We start from the raw sequence: 18769 nt of genomic DNA on the forward strand, positions 1-18769 counted from the left end.
CCAAAAATGTTTGGGGCTAACTTAAATTGTAGGCTTTTAGGAATGTAGATAAAGTAGTTATGTGTCTGTTTACACTGTTTAATGTGTTAAGTTATGCATACATATTTTAAACAACTAAAATATAAATCTTTTTTTAACTTTTGAAACAATTTTAATATTTTCATATGAATTTTAAGTCCTTTAACACAGTCTTCCAGAGCATGTCATCTTCACCTTTAGTTAAGTTGTTTGAGTATAGCATTTTTGAATCTGTGGATAATGCTGTCACTGGACATTTTTATCCCAAGCCACATGTCCCACTCATATAACACTAGAATGATTTTTTTATTCATCCTTTAGTATAGTTTCATGAGTCCCACAATGTAATTACACACTACATATTAAATTGATTATAGAAAGGCTTGTATACCACCAGAAATAAGGCTAGCAACTGTTACATCACATTCTCCATTAGGAGTAAGCACTAAATCTTAAAAATTTTATTTGCCATCTCTTTTTACTTAACAGTTCCATTAAGATGACTTCTTTCAAGCTTTCCACAGTAGCACTGATTGCTGGTGTCTCAAGCCAGTATATTTTCCCCAAGCAGCACCTTGTGACTTAATAAAGGAATTAAGAGAGTACCCCATAATAGACAGGAATTTGTAAATCTTAACTCTAAAGCAACTCCCACTCTTATATTCAAGAACAGTGGGGGGAAATCTCTTGTACTTGGAAATGTACTGTATATTTTCTTTTAATTTTTTCTTAAAAAAAAAACACCTTTTCTTCTTTAGGCCAATATGATGATTAGAAAAGAAAAGTAAATCATAAGGGCATATACAATTAAAGAGTGATAAAATGTAACTGGATTTTATAAAACTTTCCAGTTGTCAGAACATAAGAGGTGATAGATGCATTTTTATTGTAAGAAGGAGGGTGTGTGTGTGTGTGTGTGTGTGTGTGTGTGTGTGTGTGTGAAATGCCACTATTATGTCTATCTCTAATAATTAGAAAGTTACACATGGTGAAGAGCAAACAAATTGGTTAACTGGAGTAAGTGGATCAAGTTGGAAGAAGAAAGCAAGACAAATTTGACATGTGATTTTGATGGCAGAGAACATCAAAGTGGTTTGGTGCACTTAGCAGTTTGTTCTATTTTTAAATGTGTGCAGCTTCTCAGTTTTCAATATTAAATATAAAGTTTATACATTTACATATGTTTCAGGCTACATTGTTGGAATTTTGAAGACATGAAAACATCAGATGAACCAACCTACAACATCTTGGATTCAGATTGGAAGATGAAGAAAAAATTTAAAGAATGTGGCCTCTAAAGGCGGGTAGTACCTGGAAATATTAACCGACTCACACTGTAAAAATGAGACCATTCTCTAGACCATAGAGGTTATTTTAGTCTGACATCAAGGTTCAAGACAAAATGTTGAACTAAAAACTTTATACTCCTCCCCTCCCCCAATTCAGGCAGGTACCAGCATTGGTGAATATGATTTTCCTTAGTCAGAGGCCACTCATTTTTACCCATGTAGACCATCCTTAGGAATTAAATATTGTTTATTTATAGATTATAATGGGAAACTGATTTTTTCCACAATGGCAGATTTCAAGGACTTGGTTCCAAACTGAGCCGAAGCTTCCCAATGCATTTTGTACAGTCTGGGAAAAACTGTGCTGCATTGGCCATTTTTGAAGGCCATCATGCCCTGTAATATAAGGATATCATCTTATTGCTGATATCTTTGGAGAGTCCCAAGCAGACACAGAAAATGAATGGAGGCAAGGACTGTGACGGAGGGGACAAAGATGGAGGTCTTCCAGCTATACAAGTTCCTGTGGGTTGGCAGCGTCGTGTGGATCAAAATGGAGTGCTTTATGTCAGGTGAGCCACCTTATTACCTTTGTCACCTCCAAGTGTGCAATCCTGTAATTAAGGAGGTAGAGACTGTTCCTTTGAGGGAGCAACATACCATCACTGACAGCATTTCACATAAATTTGAGTAAATGACCTTCATGCTAGAAATACTCAAGTGTTTCATTCTGTACTGTTTTGCAATGTAAATTGCCTTAGGTTACAAGAGAGATTTTTTATGCATTACTTGTGTTTATATAAGGTGTCATTCCGCTTATCTCCGTAACAAGGATAAAGAAAAATATGAAGATTTCTAAAAGAAACATATAAGCATCATTACCACATTCACAGGAGAATATAAAATACTGGAAAGAGACCTGATATCTCTTGACAGTATTATCCTATCCTTCTAGTGCTTCACATGGCTTTTCTGATGTAAGGCTGAGTGTTTTTATCTATAGGCAGTTTCAGTTATGAGTCTTCTTAATTCCTGATATTAATGAAAAATAATTTCCCAATTTTTTCTGTGCAGTTTTTAATCTATTCCATTGCATATAATAGTAACAAAGAAAAAGTCATGACGGAGATGGCTGTTCCTCTCACAAGTAAAAATCATACAAATAAAATGCAAATGCCTGCTCTTTTTAATTTTGGTAACATATATCTTGTGTACAAGTTGAATGGAAAAACTGAACTGTTGACAAGAAATTTCAGGGGTTTTTTTAACTGACCTATAATATTGCATTAGTTTTATTAGTACAACATAGCGATTCGGTATTTGTATACATTATAAAATGGTCATCTCAATAAGTCTAGTTACCATCTATCATCATACAAATTATTTAATAATTACTGACTATTCCCTATGCTGTCCATTACATCTCTGTGTCTTACTTATTTTATAACTGGAAGACTGTACCTCTTAATCCCCTTCACGAATTTTGTCCATCCCTCTACCCATCTCCCCTCTATCAGCCACCAGTTTGTTTTCTATATCTATGGTCTGTTTCTATTTTGTTTGTTTATTCATTTGTTTTGTTCTTTAGGTTCCACATATAAATGAAGTTATATAGTATTCGTCATTCTCTGTCTGACATATTTTGCTTAGCGTACTACCCACTCCATTCATCCATGTTGTCACACATGGCAAGATCTCATACTTTTTAATCACTGAGTAATATTCCAGTGTGTTTGTGTATGTGTCTGTGTGTGTGTACCATATCTCTTTTGTGCATTCATCTATCTGTGAACATCTAGGGGGCTTCCATGTCTTGGCTATTACAAATAATGCTGTGATGAACAAGAAGTGCGAATGTCTTTTTGAATGAGTGTTTTCATTTTCTTTGGTTAAATACCTAGAAGTGGAATTACTGGATCATATGGTATTTCTATTTTTAATTTTTTGAGGAAGCTCCATACTGTTTTCCAAACTTGCTGCTCCAATTTACATTCATACCAACAGTGCACAGGGTTCCTTTTTCTCTACATCCTGACCAATACTCGTTATTTCTTATCTTTTTAATGACAGCCATTTTGACACCTGTGAGGAGATATCTCGTTGCATTTCCCTATAGATATGATGTTGAGCATTTTTTTATGTGCCTGTTGGCCATCTCTATGTCCTCTTTGGAAAAATGTCCATTCAGGTCATCTGTAGATTTTTTAAATCTGATTGTTTGTTTTTTTGATATTAAGTTGTATGAGTTCTTTATATATTTCGGATGTTAACCCCTTATTGGATATTTGTCTTTTTGTTTGTTGATGATTTATTTCAGTGTGTAAAGAGCTTTTTAGTTTGATATAGTCCCTTTGTTTATTTTTATTTTTGCTGTCCTTGCCCGACGTGAGAGATCCAAAAAAATATTGCTAAGACTGATGTTGAAGAGCTTACTGCTTATGTTTTCTTTTAAGAGTTCTATGGTTTCACATCTTCCATTCAAGTCTTCAATTTTTGAGCTTATTTTTTCTGTGTGGTGCAAGAAAGTGGTCCAGTTTCACTGTTTTTGCGTGTAGCTGTCCACTTTTCCTAGCAACAGTTATTAAAGAGATTGTCTTTTCCCCCATTGTACACTCTTGCCTCCTTTGTTGTAGATTAATTGACCATATAACCATGGGTTTATTCTGGTCTCTCTATTCTGTTCCATTGACCTGTGTATCTGTTTTTATGCTAGTACCATATTGTTTTGATTACAATAGCTTTGTAGTATAGTTCAAAATGGGGATTGTGATTACCTCCAGCTTTGTTCTTTCTCAAGATTGACTTGGCTATTCAGGGTCTTTTCTCCTTTATTTTGTTCATTTGGGTCCTCTCTTTTTTTTTTCTTGATGAGTCTAGCTAAATGTTTTCAATTTTGTTTATCTTTTCAAAGAAGCAGCTCTTAGTTTCATCGATCTTTTCTATTTTTTTTTATTTTTAGTCTCTATTTCATTTATTTCCACTCTAATGTTTATTTCCTTTTTCTACTAACTTTGGGTTTTATTTGTTCTTTTCCTCGTTCCTTTAGGTGTAGGATTAAACTATTTATTTGAGATTTTTCTTGTTTCTTGAAGCGGGCCTGTGTCACTATAAACGTCCCTCCTAACCCTGCTTTTGCTGCATCCTATAGATTTTAGAATGTTGTGTTTATTTGTCTCAAAATATTTTTTTATTTCTTCTTTGATTTCTTCATTGACCATTTGTTGTTCAGTAGCATGATGTTTAGTCTCCATGTGTTTGTGTTTTTTCAATTTGTCTTCTTGTAATTGATTTTACATTTGTTTTATACTGTTGTGGTTGGAAAAGATGGTTTATATGATTTCAATCTCTTAAATTTACTTATTCTGCACCCTGACATTATGCTCCATTTGCACTTGAGATGGAATGTTCTATACATATCTTATAAGTTGATCTGGTCTAGTGGGTCATTTAAGGCCACTATTTCCTTATTGATGTTCTATCTGGATGATCTATCCATTGATGGTAAGTGGGGTGTTAAAACCCCCTAATATTATAGTATTGCTGTCAGTTTCTCCCTTTGTGTCTCTTAATATTTGCTTTATATATTTAGGTGCTACTGTGTTGGGTACATAAATATTTGCAAATGTTATATCTTCTTGTTGAATTGATCCCTTTATCATTTTGTGATTTCTTTTCTTTATCTCTTGTTACAGCCTTTGTTATAAAGTCTATTTTTGATATAAGTATCACTACCCCAGCTTTGATTTTGTTTCCGTTTGCATAGAATATCTTTTTTCATATCTTCAATTTCAGTCTGTGTGTGTGTCCTTAGATCTGAAGTAAGTCTCTTATAGGCAGCATACAGATGGGTCTTGTTTCTGTTTTTGTTTTTGTTTTTTTAATCCATTCAGCCACTCTGTGTCTTTTGATTGGAACATTTAGTCCATTTATACTTAAAGTAATTGTTGATAAGTGTGTACTTATTGCCATTTTGTTGTTTTCTGGTTGTTTTTGTAGTTCTTCTCTGTTCCTTTCTTCTCTTGCTCTCTTCCTTTGTGATTTGATGATGTTCTTTAGTTTTATGTTTGGATTCCTTTGCCTTTATTTTTTGTGTATCTATCTTAGGTTTTTGGTTTTTGGTTACCATGAGGTTCATATATAACAACCTATACATATAGCAATCTATTTTAAGTTGGTGGTTGCCTAAGTTTGAAAGCATTCTAAAAGCACTACATTTTTGCTTTCCCTTTACCCACATTTTATGTTTTTGATGTTATGTTTTACATCTTTTTATTTTGTCTATCTTTTAGTTATTGCAGATATCATTGATTTTACTACTTTTGTCTCTTAACCTTCATACTAGCATTATAAGTGGTTGATCACTACCTTTCCTGTATGTTTGCCTTTACCAGTGAGATTTTTTTTTTCTTTCATATATTTTCTTATTTCTAGTCATGACCTTTTCTTTTCAACTTAAAGTAGTCCCTTTAATATTTCTTGTAAAGCCAATTTAGTTGTGATGAACTCCTTTAGCTTTTGCTTGTCTGGGAAACTCTTTATTGCCCCTTCAATTCTGATTGATAACTTTGCCGGGTAAAGTGTCCTTGGTTGTAAGCTTTTTCCTTTCATCACTTTGAATTTATCATGCCACTCTCTTCTGGCCTACAAAGTTTCTGCTGAAAAATCAGCTCATAGTCTTATGGGCATTCCCTAATATGTAACTAATTTTTTTCTTTTTTCTTTTTTCTTTTTTTAAGGATTCTCTCTTTATCTTTAATTTTAGTCATTTAATTGTAATGTGTCTTGGTGTAGATCTGTAGGTTCATCTTGTTTGGGACTCTCTGTGCTTCCTGATCCTGGATGTCTCTTTCCTTCCCCAGGTCAAGGACATTTTCAACTATTATTTTTTCAAATAAGTTTCCAGCACTTTCTTTCTTCTACTTATGTGACCCCTAAATATAATGTGGATGTTAGTATGCTCGATGTTGTTTCAGGGGTTTCTTAAACTGTCCTCATTTGTTTAAATTATTTTTTCTCTTTTCTCATTCAATTTAGGCTGTTTCTATTACCCTGTCTTCCAGATTGCTGATCCATTTTTCTGTATCATCTAATCTGCTGTTTATTCCCTCTAGTGTATTTTTCACTTCTGTTATGGTATTCTTCCACTCTGATTGGTACTTTCTTTTATTTTCTAGCTCTTTGTTGAAGTTCTAAATGTGTTGTTCAGCCATTGTTCTCACAAGTTCAGTAAGCATGTTTATGACCATAACTTTGATCTCTTTATCAGAGAGATTGTTTATCTCTGTTTGCAAGTTCTTTTTTTTTTTTTTGAGGTTTTTGTCTTCTTCTTTTGAACATAGTCCTCTGTCTCCTCATTTTGCCTACCTCTCTGTGTTTGTTTCTATGTATTAGGCAGTTCAGCTACCACTCCTGGTCTTGAAAGAGTGACCTTATATAAGATGTCCTATGGGGCCAAAAGTGCAATCCTCCCTAACCACCGGACTCAGCTGCTACAGGGATATCCCTTTTATGGGCATTGTGTACCCTCCTATTGTGGTGGGGCCACAATTGCTGTGGTTGTACTGCTGGGCAGGGCTGACCCCTGGCCTGGTTGGCTTGTGGCCTGGGGGTAACTGCTGCAGGCATGCTGGTGGGCAAGATTAGTGTCTTATTGGCTGCAAGGCCTGGTGGAGGTGCAGGGTTGTGTAGAGCTCTCAGCAAGGCACACCTTTGGCGTTAGTGATCTAGTAGAAGGATTCCAAAATAGATCCAGTGCTTGGATCAGCGTGGCAGAATGAGGTAGCAGAAATGACTGTCGCCAGTGTCTTAGTCCTTGGGAAAGGCCCTGCCACCTCATGCCTCTCCAGCAGGCACTCCAAGATTGGTAAGTAGGTATTCTTCACTGTGGACTATGCACTTTTCAATCTTGTGTTTTTGCTCTAGTTTCGAGTCTGTGCTTGAGCCTTATAGAGCAGTTTTTTTTTTTTTTTCCTATAAATATGTAGTTTTTCTGGACATACTCTCTGTTGGTTTTCAAAGCCAGCTATTTTGGGGGCTTGCCCCTCCTGTGCAAGATCTAAGGGTTGGGTTGCCTGATGTGGAGCTTAAATCACTTGTTTTTTAGGGAGGAGTTCCATACCTTTGAGATCCCTCCTGACTGTGGAACTTCATGCCTCGGGTGTGGTTTTTTCCTTATTGAGACTGTATCTCTGCCTCTTCCACCCATCTCGGTGCTGCCCCTTGTTGTGGAGGCTCTCTGTTCATCTAGTTTCCTGGTCTTTAAGGGGCAATATTCCATATGTAGTTGTAGATTTATTATGTCCATGGGAGGAGTTGAGCTCAGGATTTTCCTACACTATCATCTTGAATGCTTAACCAAGTTTTAGTCTTCTTATTAAACAAATGCCACCTAAGTTACTTATTTTGTAGTTTATCAGGAAGTATATGAAAGGTTATGATAACATAAATCTTTCTTTGTGGTGTAATAAAAAAACTATCAGAAACAGACTTAGGACTTTTTAAAAGATACAACATTGCATCATTACATTAATTAATGTCATGTAATGTAACCTCATTACATTACATTAATGCTATTTCTTTCAGTGTGGTTATTTGTATCCCACTGCAGTGGAATTCTCTATTTGTACAAGGATGTATTTATATAAATGAGATCTTTTCTATTATATAAATACAAATGATTTCATACCTTAACAACTCAAAAGTCAGTTCAGATTTCATCTCAGATCTGTTTGCTTTGTGTAAGTTGTTTCTTGAGGGAAGCTTAATTGCCTATTGAAATTGTTTTGCACATAAGTATTTTATTTCTGTAATAGTAAAGATGTGCTCTATATTAATTGGAGTGAAGTGAAAAGAAAGCAGGGAATGTGGAGCTCATCTCACAGTAGATAAGATAGACAAGGACACATAACTTTTTTGAAGTGTTCCTATTGCCAGTGTTGTTTAAAAACTGCTAAAAATACTTTGCTCTAAGTATAATATAGCAAGATATTGGTGTTACTGTTTATATTTATGGTTATTCTAGCCTGTAAGGAGCAAATACATATTCAACTTAGAGCAAATGAGTCTAAAATCTTAATAACTTATTTTTTTTACTTCATCTCCATCCCTATGAAAGATATGTCAGCTTTTCAGATTGCTGAGAACTAAGTTAAACCAAGTTAAGTCTAAGAATCTGTCATTCATCTTGTTCATTCATGATTTTCCAAGTGTAAGTAGACTTCATTATCTGTTACTGTGAGTCCTCCAAACCCAGATCTATACCCTAAGAATTATTTTGGAAACAAACTTTGCTAGATAAGGTTAAGCACCATCAAATAAATTAAGTCAGCATGGTTTTTATTTGTTTGTATATAGAACTGGTAAAATTACTACTTAAACATATATAGGAGGCTAGCCCTCCTTCTGTAGCTCCCTTCTCAATGTGCAGTTTGCTTGTAATTTTTAGGTTAGTCTCCAGCTGCTCCTGCCTGGGGGTGGCATTGGGGCTGCACATTAAATTTCCCACCTGCTTCCAATCTTTTGAGCTTTATCTGTGCCGTAAGACTTGTAACTAATTTTTACATTAATTATTACTCCCAAAAGTTAATTAAAGAGCTACAACTGAAGGAACGAACTCAACTGACTGATTGAGAGGAAATGTTTTTAAAGTATCTAGAGTAGAGTACTCTAATAGAATTCAGGAATTCTTTTCTTCAGGTTTAATTTTACAATTAAATTCCTCTAGGATTCAGTCCGTATGCTTTCTTTAACTGTAAAATGCTAGGCAGTTTCTTTTCACAAAATTCATGAATTCTTTATATGACAACTCGTTGGTAATCTTGTTTTATAAAAATTACCAGACCTTCGAAATCATCTGGTTGCCCCTACCACTGGGGTGGAACTCAATCTGTAACATGGGAATTATTTTTTGCATATCATCTGTAAAAAATTGTTAGTCTAAACAAAAGAATGAGTAAACAATGTTGAGGATTTTAATTGAGACTTTATACATTCAGAAGTCACTTATATGATTGTCCATAAATATGAATTGCATTTTAAAAGCTGGTTTATTTATAGATCTAAAACTATTACCTCCGTTTCTGTACAGGCAGTCTGCCCCCAATAGAGTAATGCTTTGTATACAAAATGGAGAGTATAGTTTCTGGATAAATTTAATCAGAAGGCTGAAGTGAAGGTTTCAGTAAATAGTCATAAATAAAAGATATTCTTGAATGAAAAATATATGATAATTTTCAAAGCATAATATGCATTTAAGTTGTAAAATCCACATATTAATAGTAAAAGTCCTAAGGTGCAGATAGCCCGTTTTAAACTAACCCTCATTGCAAATAAAAATCAAAGACTTATCCTGTCATCTGAATTAGTACCTAATCTGTAAGCTTAAACTTGATCAGTATTCATGTATTATACTGACTTTTTGACCCACAGAGTAGTAACATTGAGAGAACTACCCCAATTACCAACCAGAAGACCTGCAAGGCACTTTTCTGCCGTGTAAAACCCTATTTTCTTAAGGAGTTCCCCATCCTTTGTCAGTTCTGCATGGCTCCTCTTTCCTTACCAATGGGTATGGTTCTTCAGTACAATTTGAGTTGGGCCACACTTGTCTATCTTCAAAGAAACATATGGATTGGGAAAAAAAAAGAGAAATCTGCTTTTACACTGGGGCAGTTTGGTTCTAGACTCCAAGACTAAAGGCAAGAACATGTTAGCTCCAACTTTTGTAGACTTAGTGACTTTCTGGTTTGACTTCCAACATGTTCCTAAATTTCAGTCTTTCCTCAAATAGCTTTAAGGTAGATCTTCTAGTTTAAAATAATAACTACTTTCATGTAGTTTTCTTGGTCCTTTCTTGCCTGCTTCTGTACTTTTTTAAGAATAGCATTTTTCCCATCCCCTTAGTCCACTCTTGGTTTTCAAAATACTTTTATTTAATTTTCTATGAAAATCTCTATTTTTCTGAGAAATAGTTTGGTTAAAAGAAAGAGCGATAGTGTTAAAGGCTATAATTTAGTAGATAACATAATATTGACAAAGCAAATGTTTTTCCTTAGTAAGAAAATGTTATCTTGTGAAGGACAGTAAGACTATAAATTATGCCTTTTTTCATATAATATGTACAGTCGGAATTATTTTCTGATGTTTTTTTAAACTATTTTTACAGTCCCAGTGGGTCTTTGTTATCTTGCTTGGAGCAGGTTAAAACATACCTGCTTACTGACGGAACATGCAAATGTGGCTTGGAATGTCCTCTTATTCTTCCCAAGGTAACCATTTCACAATAGATCTATTGGCAGTTTTGTATTTTTTTAGGTGTTTCATATATTTGCTTTTCTCATTTGGCATTTCATTTTTATATTACTTCTCCAATCATATATGCATTTTAAAAGTCTTTAATTAGATATCTTTTGCATGCGTTCTGGAATGTTTAAAATTTCAGGAAATAGTTAAGTCCCAGTCATGTTCAAAGGTGACAAAGTATATTCATATTAAATATTTCATCAGAAATCTTTTTAGTACCCTTTTATTTGAGCTATACCAATGCTCACTGTTTAATAGTATTTTTCCCCTACTATAACTGCTCAATCTGCAATATGACCTTTTTGCACTGGTGTTGATAAATCTGCCACAAATATTTCTAAAATCACAAAGCTGAACACTCCGAGCCAAAAGTAAAACTGTTTTAGTCCTTTGCTAGGTAAAAAATACAGTTATTTTAAATAACTAAATATTTTAGAATAGAATAGTCATTGTTCTCTGAATATTATGTGCTAATCTTAGAACTAAAGTTTAATAAATAGTTTTTTCCTTTTATTTGTGTCACCTCACTCACCCCCCAAAAAGCATTTGAAACAGTCTATAAGTGTATACACAATAAGTAATAAGATTTTTTAAAAATAGAGTAATAGTCTTTTTAAATCCATGAAAAAGTAATATTAATATAGTAATAAAATAAAGCCAAAGACAAAGTTAGCATGTAGAAATGTCAGCTCTTACGGGTTTTTAACTGTACTTCATCTGTTTTTGTACTGTTGTAACATCAGGAAGTATCTAAAATTGGAAACATTATCAGGTATTATACCTTTCCATATATTTATCTTGGTTGTCTTATTTTCATTATCTACTTTGTCACTAAAAACCAAGAGTTCAGCAGAAATATTTATTACACTATATATAAAATTATTTTCTTAAATTTAAAAACTTGAGACAGTTTTACTCAAATTTATTGCTTAATCTATGCAAAACTTTTCTTATAACAAGGAGATTTTTTTTTAATTTAATGTTTTTATAGACATTCTAAACAGAGAATTTTTTTTTCCAGGTGTTTAATTTTGATCCTGGAGCTGCTGTGAAACAGAGAACTGCAGAAGATGTTAAAGCAGATGAAGATGTCACAAAGCTATGCATACATAAAAGAAAAATCATTGCGGTGGCTACACTTCACAAAAGCATGGAAGCCCCACATCCTTCTCTGGTGCTCACCAGTCCCGGGGGAGGAACAAGTATGTAATGTGATGAAAGGTTTAGAAATTTTCCTCCCCAACTTCTCTCCTAGAGGAGTCACTGGAAATCACTTTGCTAAACATTTTCTGAGTCCCCTTTTTAAATATGCAGAATGCTTTTTAAAGTTATATATGTTTTCATTTTTTTACAAATAGTAAATTAGTCTGAAAAATTCCTATGTAGTTGTCTCCCCAAATTTCCTCTTTAAATCACTGAGTTAACTGAGCAGAATAAACACCAATTAACACATACAAATGCTATGCAAGTACACAGAGCTGAGCTAACAAATGAGAAAGTACCATTAGTTTTTAGGAAACAAATGTAACCTTTCTCCGAGCTGGTTTAGATGTATAGTATCAAGTCCTCAAACAGAACCAGCAATATTGTCCAGAGTTAGCAGTGTTAGTTTTTTTTTTTTAAGATTTTATTTATTTATTTGAGAGAGAGAGAATGAGAGATAGAGAGCATGAGAGGGAAGAGGGTCAGAGGGAGAAGCAGGCTCCCCGCTGAGCCGGGAGCCCGATGTGGGACTCGATCCCAGGACTCCGGGATCACGACCTGAGCCAAAGGCAGTTGCTTAACCATCTGAGCCACCCAGGCGCCCCAGTTTTTTTTTTTTTTTAAGATTTTATGTATTTATTTAAGAGAGAGAGAGAGCAGTGGGGGGGACAGAGGGAAAAGCAGACTCCCAGCTGAGCAGGGAATAGGGCTTATTCCCAGGGTCCCGGGATCATGACCTGAGCTGAAGGCAGATGCTTAACCAACTGAGCCATGCAGGTGCCCCCAGTGTTACTCTTTCAGTCACTTAATAGCTATTTCTTGAACACCTCCTCAGAGATATCACCTTATCAGAAACTTTTCATACCCCCACCACACAGAAACCACACACACGCATGCATGCTTTTATTTTTTTTAATTTCAAAGCTGCAGAAAAATTCCATAAACAGTTCACTGAACACCCAAGTACCCTTCACTTAGATTTGACAATTAACATTTTGTGGCAAAAGTTGCAAATATTATGACAATTCATCCCTAAATATTTCAGTACACATGGATGTTCACCTATATAAACCATGATCTAATTATCATATTCAAAAAATTTAACACTTATTATCTAAAATGCAGTGTATATAATTAAAAAATAGTTGTCCTAATAATTTCCAATTATTCCAGTTGTCCTAATAGTTTCTTCGATTTTTAAAACCCAGGATGCAATCAAAGATTATACAACTGCACTAAATTGTTATACTTCTTTAACCTACACCAATTTCCCCGTCTTTTAAAATCTATTTTTGAAGAGTCCAGGTCAGTTTTACAGATATTCCTCAAGTTAGATTTGCCTGATTATTTCTTCATTTTTTTTTATACTCAGGTTAAAGACAGTTTGATAGAATACTGCATAGGTGATGTCCTCATTAGGAGGCACATGTCAATTTATCCCATATTGATGACATTAAGCTTAAGTGCTTGGTTAAAGTTATGTATATCCAATTTCTCCATTGTTAAGGTAACTTTTCCCTTTATAACTAATATGTAATTTGTGGAACTATACTTTGAGACTCAGGAACTTCTTTTTGTATGAGCTAGGATGTGAACTCGCTTCAAAATATTACGATCAACTTAACGGTTAAGTAATAATTCAAGATAAAATATGGCTGAGCACCAAAGCATTTGTTTATGAAGAATAAGTGATATTGTTCTGCAGAGTTCTAAAAAATAGGAACAATGGGTATAACTTGTAGTGATCAGAGAAGGCTTTATGGTAGATTTCAGATTTGAACCAGCCCTGGAAAATGGTAAGATTTAGACATATGAGGGAAATAAGAAAATTCTTATTCAGTATGAGTATAGCATAATTAAGAGATGATGTGGACACTAACCTGACTTGAGTGAATAGATTAAATTTGCGTAGGTAAGTTGGGGCCAAATTACTAACAGCTTTAGATACAAAAGGAGCAGTTGTGACATTATACAGGTAATTGAAGAGTCACACTTACAACTCATGTGACGAGGGCAGGAAGAGACAAATTTGGCAGTTTTTAGCAGAGAGATCCTCTTCAATAACCCTCTAACCTTTGAACTTTAACAGGAATGATCAGAAAAAATTGCTCCACTGAGGTATGTAAGAAAAAAAAATTAGGGAATTTTTCTTTTTCTTCTAATGAGCTACATTTTTTTAAATTAAAAGATATTGCAACAATTTAAAGACACATTTAATAGTAATAAATTATTTGACATTTACCCTTATCTTGCCACCTTGATATAACTATGTTTTCATTTTGCATATTACCTTGCATGTATCTGCTGTCATTCTCATATCACATTATATCAATTTTACTTACCTCTTTCTGCAAAGTCTGCCTTGTCACTTTTTTAATGACCCTAACAGAATCTTGATCTAGGTCCTTTGTTGTACTCTATACATACAAGTTTCATTATTGAAATTACAGGTAAATCTTTAACCAGTATAGGTATAAGATGTATATCTCCATCCCCTTTTAAAATGATATGCTTTATTGGATTAATTGCTACCCTTTTACTAGCTTCAGACATAGCATTTATTTTAATTTCCTAATATTAAACTATATTATAGGGTTGGGATTTAAATAAAAGTTAAGGAGACTCTGGTAGTAGTTTTCATCGCTCTTTATTTACATACATGCGGGTATATTTAGTTTCTGTCTATTCTTTTGAAAGGTCTACTTGAGTATACATGAAAGCACTTGATGAGTGCCCAGCATTTCCATTTGCCAACTCTTGAAATAATTTAGTTCATAAGTGTAACACAACATCGGCATGACTTTTGTTTGTTTATTCAGTATTCCTGTCATTTTAAAGATGGTAACAATTTTTCCCCATGTATGGAAGAAATCCTTTCCAAACAACTGCTGTTTTCTAAATTCTGTTGAATATAAGAATGCCAGTGTCTATATTTTTAAGCATTGAACTGTACATAATTATATAAATAACCAAAAAAACCCCACAGCTCCATGGTTTTCTTACTAATAAGGACACAGTTCATCATGTAATAATGCTAATGATTATGTGTTCTGTGCTCTCACTAGATGCTAGGTGCAATGCCCCAAATATTAAAATTCTGTCTTTAATAAGAAAATAAGTTCATTTAGGTTTATCTTCTGCAATTCTCTTGTGTCACTGGTTCTCAACTTTTCATATATTATGTGCAGAAACCACTCTTATCAAATAATCTCTACCATACCAGAAACAGAAAGCCCACTTTTCCAAGAAAAATATATGTTCACTTCATTCTTTTATTTCTTTAATGCAACCTACCTAGACTTCTGTATATCTCAGGTTGAGAACTACCATCTTAGAAATTGTTATGATATAATTTTACCTGTATACTATCTAGCAGGTAGGAGAAGTATATTTATCTTAAGTATGTGATTATCCATTTAAGTAAATATACCTCAGATTGCAAGTGAACCCAAGTATACTTGCTAATATATTGCCAGTGGGCAATATATAGTATAAATGGTACCACTTTCCTCACCTGTGCCTGTAACAGACTCACTGGCATTTTCTCACAGAGCCCAGCCAGGGTGCAACATCCTTTCAATGTAGCTCTCTAAACAGCCACCACCAGTTGATGGGAATTGGCATATATGAAGCTGATTTTATTTGCCATCTCTGTTTTGGAAGGCACAAATTTATAAATTGTTAAACATCCTCAGGGGCTAAAAAACTTAAACCTAGAATTCTGACATGATAGAATGAAAATTCTGTATGATGAGCCAGCTTGCTTTTGTTGCCTATATTCTGTCTGATCTCCAAAAGAACTGAAGGGATTCCAAAAAGCCAGGGAGGGAGCAAAGCTTGCTGTAAAAAGAGAATACTCAATTGGAACCCAGTACTGAAGATTTTAGCGTTCTGAGTAAATTTTGCATAGGAATTCTATCCTAATAAAAGAATCACAATCTTTTAGCTAAGTTGGTTGACTAAGGCTGTTTTTACAATAATGGCTGATCAAGGGCAAAGAGATTGCAATGTTATACTGTTACAGACTTGATGAAGCTAAGCATGATTGTGGTATCACAGCACTTACTATTGTTATCACTCCCATTTTAAAAGAATCAAAATCCTATTCACTTAATTCACTGGAGTTAAGGCTCTTTTGCTCTCCCAGTGAGAATGTTGAGATAAGGAAGAGTTTTCGTTGCTGTCCTGAGGAAGTTTCAGTAAGGTAACAGAAACATTTATAGAGTAACAAATTTTCTGGTGAATATAACAATGCAACACACAACTAATAAATCATTGAACACTACCCCAAAAACCAATGATGTACTGTATGTTGGCTTATTGAATTTAAATTTTTAAAAAATAGCAATGCATTTAAATTATAAGAAAATATGCCATATAGATTATAATTTGCTATCGTAACCCTGTTTCTAAAAAATTCAAATCCGACAAGATAGTAACATCACCATTTCCGTAGAGGCTGTCAATCTTGATTTTTCATGTTATAAATATTGTTAGAATGGCTAATGTGAGTATATACTGATTCAGCTCCCCATCCTTCCTCAACCGTTAAGAAGTAAACAAACATAATGAGCAGTTATTGAGAACCTTTGGTCAACTGAGGGAGAATAATGTGTATTTTTTCCATCGAAGTTTACTGTAGAGTATAGAACTTTTTTTTAATTGCATAGAGTCACAGCTTCTATTTGCAAACTTCTGTTTCCAGATGCCTTCCCTTCCTCAGTTCTTCCTTTCCTTCCCTCCCCCCATGCCAACACAAAAGAATTGAGAGTAACTAACAGAATTTTTGTTTGTCTTTTACATCAGATGCAACTCCAGTAGTACCTTCACGGGCAGCAACTCCAAGATCCGTAAGAAATAAGTCACATGAAGGAATTACAAATTCTGTAATGCCTGAATGTAAGAATCCTTTCAAGTTAATGATTGGATCATCAAATGCCATGGGAAGGCTATATGTACAAGAATTGCCTGGAAGCCAGCAACAAGAACTCCACCCTGTCTACCCCCGGCAGAGATTGGGCAGCAGTGAACACGGACAGAAATCTCCATTCCGTGGCAGCCACGGAGGCCTGCCCAGCCCAGCATCATCAGGTTCCCAGATATATGGAGATGGTTCAATCTCTCCAAGGACTGACCCACTCGGAAGCCCAGATGTTTTCACAAGAAGTAATCCTGGTTTTCATGGAGCTCCCAATTCTAGTCCTATTCATTTGAATAGGACTCCTCTTTCTCCACCTTCAGTAATGCTACATGGTTCTCCTGTACAGTCATCCTGTGCAATGGCTGGAAGGACTAATATACCTCTTTCCCCAACCTTGACTACAAAGAGTCCAGTAATGAAAAAACCAATGTGTAATTTTTCAACTAATATGGAAATACCACGAGCAATGTTCCACCACAAACCACCCCAAGGCCCACCTCCCCCTCCTCCACCTTCTTGTGCTCTTCAGAAAAAGCCATTAACATCCGAGAAAGATCCACTTGGCATTCTTGACCCTATTCCTAGTAAACCGGTGAATCAGAACCCTGTTATCATTAATCCAACTAGTTTCCATTCAAATGTCCACTCTCAGGTACCTGTGATGAATGTAAGCATGCCTCCTGCTGTTGTTCCTTTGCCAAGTAATCTCCCTTTGCCAACCGTAAAACCTGGTCATATGAATCATGGGAGTCACATACAAAGAGTTCAGCATTCAGCTTCAACCTCCCTGTCCCCTTCTCCAGTGACATCCCCAGTGCACATGATGGGGACTGGAATTGGAAGGATTGAGGCATCGCCCCAAAGATCACGCTCATCTTCCACATCATCAGATCACGGAAATTTCATGATGCCACCTCTAGGACCCCAGGCCACTTGTAGTGGTATTAAGGTTCCACCCAGGTCACCAAGGTCAACGATAGGGTCCCCAAGGCCATCAATGCCATCAAGCCCTTCTACCAAGTCCGATGGACATCATCAGTACAAGGATATCCCTAACCCATTAATTGCTGGAATGAGTAATGTACTAAGTACCCCAAGCAGTGCAGCTTTTCCTACTGCATCTGCCGGAAGTGGTTCTGTAAAGAGTCAGCCTGGTTTGCTGGGAATGCCTTTAAATCAGATCTTGAACCAGCACAATGCTGCCTCCTTTCCAGCAAGTAGTTTACTCTCAGCAGCAGCCAAAGCACAGCTAGCAAATCAAAACAAACTTGCTGGTAACAACTGCAGCAGCAGTAGCAATTCTGGAGCTGTTGCTGGCAGTAGCAACACTGAAGGACATAGCACTTTAAACACCATGTTCCCTCCTACTGCCAACATGCTTCTCCCGACAGGGGAAGGGCAAAGTGGTCGAGCAGCACTAAGAGATAAGCTGATGTCTCAGCAAAAAGACTCATTGCGGAAAAGAAAACAGCCACCTACCACAGTGTTGAGTTTGCTCAGACAGTCTCAAATGGATAGTTCTGCAGTTCCTAAGCCTGGACCCGACTTGCTGAGAAAGCAGGGTCAGGGTTCCTTTCCCATCAGTTCAATGTCTCAGTTACTACAGTCTATGAGTTGTCAAAGCTCTCACTTGAGTAGCAATAGTACCCCGGGTTGTGGGGGCTCAAATACTGCTTTGCCTTGCTCTGCTAACCAGCTGCATTTTACAGAGCCCAATATGAACTCCAGTGCTCTTCAGAATTCACTGACACAGAACATACCTTTGAGAGGGGAAGCCGTGCACTGCCACAATGCAAACACTAACTTTGTCCACAGTAACAGTCCAGTCCCAAACCACCATCTTGCAGGTTTAATAAATCAGATTCAGGCTAGCGGGAACTGTGGGATGCTCAGTCAGTCGGGCGTGGCTTTAGGAAATTCATTACATCCCAATCCACCTCAGTCAAGAATCTCAACGTCCTCCACTCCAGTGATACCAAACAGCATTGTTAGCAGCTATAATCAAACAAGTTCTGAAGCAGGTATGGTTTTACTAGAG

At 35.6% G+C, this 18769-nt stretch overlaps 1 protein-coding gene across 1 annotated transcript in view; it reads left to right on the forward strand.

Annotated features, from left to right (window-relative positions):
• The window catches only part of MBD5 (methyl-CpG binding domain protein 5), a 167951-nt gene that overhangs the window by 102814 nt on the left and 46368 nt on the right, over positions 1-18769 (forward strand). Inside the window, exons 4-7 of the mRNA XM_027588361.2 lie at positions 1208-1879; positions 10471-10573; positions 11629-11809; positions 16617-18752. Coding sequence (XP_027444162.1) covers positions 1767-1879; positions 10471-10573; positions 11629-11809; positions 16617-18752 — 2533 coding nt within the window. The 5' untranslated portion in view covers positions 1208-1766. The remainder of the gene's footprint in view (positions 1-1207; positions 1880-10470; positions 10574-11628; positions 11810-16616; positions 18753-18769) is intronic.

Source organism: Zalophus californianus, chromosome 3, assembly GCF_009762305.2.
Source record: "Zalophus californianus isolate mZalCal1 chromosome 3, mZalCal1.pri.v2, whole genome shotgun sequence".
In the NCBI taxonomy this organism is placed as follows: Eukaryota; Metazoa; Chordata; class Mammalia; order Carnivora; family Otariidae; genus Zalophus; species Zalophus californianus.